Genomic DNA, 9809 nt, shown 5'->3' with positions numbered 1-9809 from the left:
TATATATATATATATATATATATATATATATATATATATATATATATATATATATATATATACTATAATAAATCCAAACATATTTGGTAAATAAAATTAGCAAAATTTTCCCGCTTAATAGAAACGGCGGCGATTAGGAAAAGGAAGAAGATGTTTGGGCGGCAAGTTTAGGAAATGCATTTAAGTTTCCAATAAAATCTTTTACGTTTCCCCATAAAATCTTTTAAGTTTCCAATAAAATCTTGGGTCACACTTGTGTAAGACCGTCTCACGAATCTTTATTTGTGAGACGGGTTGGGTGGGGTTGAACCAACATGCAAATGTCATACTTATATGCGCAAATGTCATACTTATATGCTGAAATGTAATACTAATCAAAAATAAAATTTTTGTCATTTATAAGGGAAAGTGTAATACTTTTGAAGAACAATGTATAGTAATAATTTTGCATTTTGATGTAAAAGTATTATATTTTCCATCAAAAGTATTACATTTTTCATAATAAATAATGTTCCCCTTACTTATAAGGAAAAATATAATACTTTTGAGGAAAAATGTAATATTTTTAAATCAAAATGTAAAAGTATTATATTTTCCCATAAAAGTATTACATTTACCATTATAAGTAACAAAAATTTTATTCTTGATTAGTATTACATTTGTGCGTATAAGTATCACATTTTCACATTGACCCGACCCGTCTCACGGTGAGATGGTCTCACACAAGTTTTTGCCTAAAATCTTTAGTTGGTAGTGGAAATCTGCCTATAAATACACAGGCACGCATGTTGGACCAAATCAGAATTGTAAACATCTTCAGTTTCAACGTAATTTACAAGCATGAGTTTCAAGTAAGTTCAACAGACAGAAGGCAGACCAAATAGTGAAGAAGCTTAAGGGGATAACCAATTCTTTTGTGGATCAAGGTATTTATTTTGTTGTTGAGAACTGAGCATTCACAAATACAGCTTAGCTAATATGGAGTGAAGGCTAATAAATATTATAAATATAAATATGTGGAGTTCATTCATACACAACCTCTGTTACTACACACAACCCTGGCGATTCTACTCTATAAAATCTGGGAATTGGTCAAGCGAAGCTCCTGCGGCGGTGACGAAAGCGGCGATATGAGCTTTCGCGACGAAGCTTTTTGATTGACATGATATCTTCAAATATTTAGTGGCAGCCTCTGTAAAATCTGGGAATTGGTCTTCCACAGGTGAAGCTCTTGCGGTGGTGACTAACGGAGGCATCTAACGATGAGCATCCACGGTGAAGCTTATGGATCGACATGGCAGCTTCAAATCTTTGGTGGCAGCCTATGTAAAATCTAGGAATCGGTCTTCTACAGGCGAACCTTTTGTGACGATGACCAATAGTCGCGATCTAGCGACGAGCATCCGCGGCTAAGTTTTTTGATCAACATGGTAATTCAAATCTTTGGTGGCAGCAGTAATAGCTAGCAGATTGGAGTAGATGCAGGGCAAAAAATGATAATAGCAAAGTTTGGTAACGAATTTGGTGGTGGGTGAGGTTGCGCAAATTCTCACGATGTGTAGTAATGGGATCTAGCAAAAAAAAAAAAGCAATGATGTTGCTAATATGATTATAATAATTTGATGAAAGAGCTCAATCAAGCTTAGAAGGAGAAGTAGAGAAGAACTGGTGATGCATTGAAAGTGAATCTGTGGTGTTCTTACAGTATTTTCAGTAGAGAAGAAAGTAAATGCCTTTATAGACAGTAGGCAGTTATAACAGAATGTATTTGTGAAATTACATATATGCCCTTTTTCTTTTTGGCTTGACTGAATTCACTCCATCACCCCCCCTCCCCCGTAAGTTGGGGCATGAACATCGTGAAGGCCCAGCTTAGAATGAAAGTTATCAAATGCAAGTTTTGGCAAGGCCTTAGTAAAACCATCTGTAATTTGCTTTTGTGAGGGAATTGACAGCAATTTTACCACACCCTCATGGACTTTCTGCTTAACCACATGGCAATCTATTTCTATGTGTTTTGTGCGCTCATGGAAAACATGATTTTCCCCTATAGCAATGGCAAATTGGTTATCACAAAACAATACAGTTGGACTGTCCAACTTCACACTCAAATCTGTGAGGATGTGAGCCATTGAATTTCACACACTGTGGAAGCTAATGCCCTGTATTCAGCTTCAGATGATGATCTTGATACAGTGGCATGTATTCAGCTTCACCCATCCCGTGACTGCCGGAAGTCAAGCACGCTTAGGGACTGCCGGAAGTCAAGCACGCTTAACCACAGAGTTCTTTGGCTATCTGGTCGCCCAACAATCCCCCTCCCAGCACCTGCATCAACCTTTGATCACTAAGCCCAGCTATGCAGCATGCCTGACTCGGTCCGCCTGACCTACGCCCACATCCCACCTGGGACTGGACTCGGCTTTCGCCTCGCCATCGATTCGAACCCGTGACCTCGGCTCTGATACCAATTGTGGATCACAGCGCTACACTATGCTTACTTCCCAGGGAGTCACCCATCCCGTGACTGCTGGAAGTCAAGCACACTTAACCACAGAGTTCTTTGGCTATCTGGTTGCCATATCCTACTTAAAACCAATTGGTGATAGGTAGGTGGACATTAACCATTTAACCACATCCCTCCATGGTAAGCCACATCGCCACGTCTCGAATCGAGCAGGGGCTGAACTCGGCCAACCCTGCCGACGCCCAACACCCTGCAACTTAAGATGAGAATTTGAAGGATAGAACAATCCCTTCCCAGGAGAACCCTTGAGATATCTAAGCACTCTGCGAGGAGCAATGAGGTGTGTATTTCTTGGCTTGTCCACAAATTGACTTAGTTGCTGAACAGCATAGGAAATATCTGGTCTGGTGTTTGTCAAATATAGGAGCCTTCCAACTAGTCTTCTGTATACCTCAGGGTTATCAAGCAAATGTCCTTCTAAGGTGTTGAGTTTTTGCCCTGTGGTGACAGGTTTCTTTGCAGGTTTTACCTCTAAAAATCCATTTCCTTCTAAGATCTCTAAGGTGTATTTTCTTTGTCATAGATTGAGACCACCAGGGGTTCTAAAAGCCTTAATCCCTAAGAAATAATTTAGATGTCCCAAATCCTTTATCTTCAAAGATCTGTCCAAAAACTGTTTTAGTTCACTGATTTGAGTAGAGTCATTGCCTGCTATCAGAATATCATCTACATAGATGAGCAAGGCAGTGAATGACTTTGTTGATGTATTGGTAAACAATGAGGGGTCTGCTTTGGATTGTAGAAAGCCATTATCTTGCAAGACCTTTGTCAATTTTGCATTCCACTATCTGCTAGCCTGCTTTAATCCATATAGAGATCTTAACAATCTGCAAACTTGCTTAGGTTTATCATTATGAAATCCAGGAGGCAAAACCATGTAGGCCTCTTCTTCGGGATCCCCATGTATGAAAGCATTATTAATGTCCAGCTGCTGAATATCCCATCCCATTGCAACAACTATAGCAAAAAAAGGTTCTTATTGTAGTCATCCTAGCCACAAGTGAGAAGGTTTCTATGTAATCTACTCCCAATTGTTGGGTATAACCTTTGGCTACAAGCCTAGCTTTGTCTCTTTCAATAGATCCATCTGCTTTGTGTTTGACCTTATACATCCACTTACAGCCAATGGGAGTCTTTCCTGCTGGCAATTCTGTCATTGTTCATGTATTATTATTTTCAATCAAAGCCTCTATTTCAGCATGCATTGCTTTTCTCCATGACATATCCTTTACTGCTTCATTATATGATTGTGGTGATATCTGCTATTTTGTACAATTATTCACACCTTATTCTAGTTGTTTTGAAGGTTATTTTCTGTATCCTAGTGAAATTGGGAATTGTTTATGTGTTATATTGTCCAAGTGCTGAATTATCTACAAGGAACAACAAAGGAAGAATATTGGAACATTTTGGACAAGTTCTGGAAGAAAAGGGAATTACAAGGAAGAATACAAGTTGGAAAAGAATTGGAAGATGCCTAATGGGCCAAGGCCCATCTACCTCCTATATATTTTACCTATTCTCTACAATTGAAGGAGGTTCCCTTACAGAGTTCTGAACCCTAGCTTTTAGTTTATATTTCCCTAGCATAGTTTAGATCAGTTTCACATTAGATTCGTTAATTTCAAGATTGGAATCAAAAATTGAAGATTTGATTTGTTCTTTATCAGTTAAGTTCTCTTATTCCTTTATTACTTTCTTGCAATGTTTTTGGTTATTAATTATTGCTTTGTTTTGTTTACTCCCATCATGCGGGAGTAGTTCGTTTATGGGTTTGGATTAGGGATCCATTGTTAATCTTGATGTTCAATTGGTAATTAATTGCATAAAGGGATTGAATCTTTTACCTAGGGTTTATGTTGATTTGGGGATTTCTTTGCACTAGTTATTGGTTTGTGGCCAGAATTAATTGCTAGTCTAGGAGAGGGATTCATTACAACGACAGTTGGATGGAGACCTCGAGCCTTACCAATTTCAACCTAATTTTCCTGCTATGAAAGTAGAGGTAATTTTGGGGGCTTACAATGCTTAGGTGCTTAAGATTATGATTGATGCATCACGACAGTGGGGCAATCTTAGTCTAATTCTCTTATTGATTACGAAAGTAGCCGAGTAGAATTCTTTTGTGCATTGCCCATATATCCCTTGGGTTAATTATTCCTTCCCTAATCCTGAGTTTGTTAGAACATCAAGGTTACAATCCCTCTAATCTGGCCCATACTTTATCATACAGTTTACACCTTAATTAATTGTTTTCTTTTATTCTACATCATGCAGTCTTTGTGCTTGGATTCTATAAATTCATATACTCTGGTGTCTGGTAATTGACACAATTACGTGTCATAGCCCCAATCCTTAGCGGAACGACATTACACCCTTTTTATACTCATCATTTGTGCTCATCACATTTTGGCGCCGTTGCCGGGGATTGGCTTATTTGGTTTTGATTGTGTGAACCTGCTATGGTCATCAACAATTGTCTGGAAGTAGTGTTCTCCTTTTAAAGAGGCAACACCAAAAGGACCCCAAACATCCATGTGTATTAGATCAAAGCATTTTCAGCTCTAGAGGTGCTAACAGGGAAAATAGACGTCATATGTTTAACATAATGGCATGTATCACAAGCATGACCAGAGATTTTGTGAAAAGAGGTATGTTTTATTCCATTCAGAGAATGTATCTTGTCCATAAGATAATGCCCTAGTCTATTATGCCACAAAAGTAGGAAAAAACTATTACATTGAATATCAAAAATGGCATCATTGCAAAAACCTTTGCTGCATCAAACTTCTTGTTTTTACACTTAAAAGTTTAAACAAAATTTTAGGGTGGGGGGGGGGGGGGTTTAATTTTTCAACCTAAATTTCACTTTGGCACATCAAATGATCAACCTCCCTCTTTTGATGATGTCAAAACTTATTATACTCACTCATTGACTTGGTCTTTGAAAATTTTTAGCAATTTCTTTTGTTATGACTTTGCCTTTGATGAGTTTAACAAAGATTTTGACCTAGAAGAATTTATTTTTAGACAATCTTTCCTAAACGCATTTTTAAATTAATTTTAAAACAAAAAAAAATTCAATCATTTTAAGAACATAAATTATTCTCAATTATGTGTTTACGTCTACTACGTCTAAAAATATTCATAGTAGCATAAAACTTTAAATACCAAAACAATTATACTTCAAAGTGTAATATAATATCATTTTTTTTTGTGGAATGGAGGGACCAAGGTTCCTAAAAAATTAGTAGATGCGTCTAGAAGCCACGCCTCTTGCGTCCTGCTCTATTAAAACCAAGATGTCATCAAAGGGGTCGTCCAGGAGATGAGAGCCCCAATCCCCATGTTAACCCATATTGGCAAGGAAGTCTACACATCTGTTTCCTTCCCGGAGAGTATGAATAAGATCCCAATCTTGAATTTGATCAAGGATGAGCTTACAATCGTGAATCAAGGTCGCAGCTTCAGGCTTGGAGCCCTCTTCGCTTTTGACCGCATTAAGCATATCCTCAAAGTCTGTCTCAGTAATGATTTTGTTAATATCGCAACTTTTAACTAAGGTGAGCCCCTCCCTTAGGCCCCAAAGTTCCGCAATGAAGCTACTTGTGGTCCCGATCTTGGTGACAAACACCGAGTCCCAAGCCCCATTGTGATTCCTAATGAGCTCTCCCGCGCTTACCATGCCAGAGTTGGATTTGCGTGCGCTATCAGTACTGAGCTTGAGGATGCCCAAAGCCAGCGAGGACCAATTAATCTAAAGTTGTTTGCCCACCAACCCTTCATGAAGCCTCGAGAGAAATGAACGGGCTTCATGAGTTTGATCTCATGTACGTCGGACAATCTCAGACGGTGAACTAATCTTGGAGTTGAAGATCCAATCGTTTCTTGTAGTCCAAATTTGCCATAGGATGTGCGGAAAAGCCAAGTGCCAACCATCTTGAAAACGATTGTTCCTGTGACCTTCACAATTCATCTTAATCCACTAAACCAGAGGGGGTATGACTGTCGATAGTGTCACCAATTGGGAGAGCGCAGAGATTCCAGCAGCTTCTAGCCCGAAGGCAATGTCGAAAGGTATGATCGAGAGATTCCTCCTCTTCATCGCACCAAGGGCAGCCACTGTCATCATTCAGCCCACGTCGCTTCCTCTCCGCATTCACCAAGAGATCATTAAGAAAAAGTTTCCATAGGAAAATTTCGATCCTCTCAAGACATTGAATCTTCCATAACCAACTATAGTCGTTATCGCCCCTGCAATTTCGTGTAATAAAATCATAGGAGGATTTAATAGAAAAGAACCCGGTACCTGAATGGGGCCAACTCAATGCATCCTCTTGATTTCCCCCATGGGAAGCGGGGTAGCTCTTATGGAGTTGATCAAGGACTCTAGAAGAGCCCTATCAATTGCATTAAAATCCCACATATTTCCTTCAACAATGAAGTGACTAACCATCACCTGGGTATAGTTGGTAGGGAGGGTGACTCTAGGAGTTTCTGCAAGAGGGTTATCTCCAAGCCACCAGTCGGTCCAAAATCTGATAGATGTACCCGTTCCTAATTTCCATTTAACTCCACGAGCAAGGATAGATTTTCCTTTTAAAATGCCTCTCCAAACTGATGAAATGTCAGGTTGTCTGAACGTTGAGGAAGTTCTCATTTCTGATATACTTGTCATGAAGAGCTTGAACCCAAAGTTTCTCTGGACACGACCTTCATAAGGAAGGCGAGATTGAAATCCTTGGCTTGCCTGAGACCAAGACCACCCAATTCTTGGGGTTGACACACGTCATTCCAGTTAATAGTGTGAATTTTCCTAGTATATCGTTAGAGTGACCCCAGAGAAAATTCCTGCAGATCCTATCAATATTGTTACAAGTACTTACGAGAAGGGCCAACGATTGCATAATATATGTTGGAACACTTGCAAGAGCCGACTGGACCAATACTCTTCTTCCTGCCATGCTAAGGGAGTTAGCTTTCCAGTTGGAAAGTTTCTTGCTCATTTTACCTAATATGGAAGCAAAAGTGTCTTTTGAAACACAACCATGGAGGATCGGGATTCCAAGATACGAACCAAGGTGACTCATAATAGGAATGTTTATGGAGGTACCAATACTGCGTTTAGTACTTGCACTAGAATTAGGTAAGCAAAAAAAATTGGGATTTGGAAAGATTAACCTTGAGCTCAGACGCATCACCAAAATGATTCAAACATCTGAGCATAACTTGAGCCTGATAATCTGTGGCACCACCAAATAACATAAGATCATCAACAAAGAAAAGGTGAGGCACACCAATCCCTCCCCTAGCCAGAGAGACGAGTTTCCAAGTTTTGCGAGAAACCTCGCCCTGGATTTCAATCGCAAGTCTCTCCACAACCATATTACATAAGTAAGGGGCAAGAGGATCTCCCTGACGAAGACCTCGACCCGGGGAGAAGGACGAAGTAGTCCCACTATTCCAAAGAATAGAGATGATGCTGAAGTCAGCGGCAGACTCAGGAACCTCTTTCTTCGGAATAAGAGTAATGAATACCTTGAGAAAATCTTTTGGGACCATTCTAGTTTCTAAAGCCCGATTAACCATAGATGTAACAGAAGGCCCTACCTCACTCCAGAAATGTTGGTAAAATGTGGTCGGTATACCGTCAGGCCTTGAATTGGACAATCAAACTTTTTCATGGAAAACACCGCATTTTTTATTTCGTCAATAGTCGATCTCATAAGGCTACCAGCTTGATTAAGAGAAATTCTTTGAACACCCATCAAACCAGAGAGAACCACCTCATTGCCTCTTAGGACCATATGAAACAAATCAGAAAAAAACCAGTCACATGAGCCTTGAGAATGGGATCATTATCCGTCCAATCTCCATTCACTTTAAGGAATCAAATTCGATTTCTGTTTCTTTTGATGATAGCGGAGTATTGATAAAAACGGGTATTGTGATCCCCCTCTCTAATCCACTAAATTCTAGCTTTATGAAACCAAAGGGTTTCCTCCTGATCAAGGACATTGTTAAGACCAGAAATAAGACGACGCTCCAAATTAAGAACTCCCTCCGAGCTAGGATAATTGGACAATTGTTGGAGACCCCTAATTCTTGCCTCCAAGTGTCTCTTTGTTTTGAAAATATTACCAAATACGTTCCAATTCCAATGGTGGCTTTTAGCTATGATGTCCTTAATGAACTCAAGAAAGGTGCCACCATAGTTCCTCAAAGATGCTTTACAAAGCTCACCATAGTCATCTCTGGAAATCCATACCGCCTCAAACCGGAAAGGGCGGCTATCACGAGGAGGAGGGGGGCCCGTCATACTCATGAACAAGATAGGGTGATGATATGAGTGAAGTCTAGGGAGAACAATAACCTTTGCTTCAAGGAAGTTGATCTGAGTCTCAACATTCCACAAGACCCTATCAAGTCTGCATCTTTGCACTACACGGTTCCCCACATGTCTACACCAAGTAAAGAAGGGACTTGATGCCCCCGGATCGATCAAACCACATTCACTATAAGACTCCAAGAACTTACGAGTGGTATTCGAATTCACCACCTCACTACCCCATTGTTCATCAACATTGGCGATGTCGTTGAGGTCACCTAGAAAAATCCACAGACCATCACAAACATCAGTGAACCATTTACAATCTTCCCAAAATCTTGTCTTGGCCATCAGATTAGGTCGAACATAAGCAAACGAAGCAAAGCAAGATTCAGTTCCATAGATCACCTTGGCATGGATGACTTGGTAAGAGTGGTTGATAACCTTTAAGTCAATCAAACCCTGCTTCCAAACTAATAAAAGGATACCTGCGAAGCCAATCGGATCAACCAAGAAATGGTTTGAAAAAGCCAGCTTAGCAACCATAATCACCATGGCGTCAACTTTTGCAGTCTTAATTTCTAGAAGGCACAAGACGTCTACATTAGAAGAACCCTAGAGTTCCTTAATGTGACGCCTAACTAAACGATTACCAACCCCCCTACAGTCCATGAGGCCAGCTTCATTAGGCAACCACGGAGGGAGCGTGGCATTTTTGAACATCGTCACCCCTAGACATAAAACCAGGCACAACATCCATGTTAGCAACATGGCCAGGTTCCTTAGAAGAACAACCCTGCAAAACAGAAAAGCTACCGAACTGGAAGATGGCAGACCCATCTAAGGGAGGGTGTCATTAATCAAGTTGGCGAGCAGAATGATTAGAGACACCACGACCTCTTCCTCTACCACAAGAGGACGCAAAGGGCAAACCACTCCCCCTAGGGACTGAGT

At 40.1% G+C, this 9809-nt stretch overlaps 2 protein-coding genes across 2 annotated transcripts in view; both read right to left on the bottom strand.

Moving 5' to 3' along the window:
- LOC116010806 (coatomer subunit delta-like) overlaps positions 1–3684 on the bottom strand; it is a 7336-nt gene extending 3652 nt beyond the window's left edge. Inside the window, exons 1-3 of the mRNA XM_031250314.1 lie at positions 3573–3684; positions 3363–3484; positions 3258–3290 (exon numbers count right to left, since the gene is read on the bottom strand). Coding sequence (XP_031106174.1) covers positions 3258–3290; positions 3363–3484; positions 3573–3684 — 267 coding nt within the window. The remainder of the gene's footprint in view (positions 1–3257; positions 3291–3362; positions 3485–3572) is intronic.
- A 4811-nt stretch (positions 3685–8495) lies between these two features.
- On the bottom strand, positions 8496–9410 carry LOC116010805. The gene has a single exon (XM_031250313.1). It carries the CDS (start codon positions 9408–9410, stop codon positions 8496–8498), a length of 915 nt encoding a protein of 304 aa, XP_031106173.1.
- Between the last annotated feature and the right edge of the window lie 399 nt (positions 9411–9809).

Source organism: Ipomoea triloba, chromosome 2 (assembly GCF_003576645.1).
Source record: "Ipomoea triloba cultivar NCNSP0323 chromosome 2, ASM357664v1".
Taxonomy (NCBI): domain Eukaryota; kingdom Viridiplantae; phylum Streptophyta; class Magnoliopsida; order Solanales; family Convolvulaceae; genus Ipomoea; species Ipomoea triloba.
The sequence above is the reverse complement of the archived record's forward strand: the minus strand, read 5'-3'. Positions and strand labels throughout refer to the sequence as shown.

Excerpts from the sequence above, each read along its gene's own strand:
- LOC116010805 (XM_031250313.1), bottom strand. The coding sequence starts at position 9,410 with ATGGTGATTATGGTTGCTAAGCTGGCTTTTTCAAACCATTTCTTGGTT.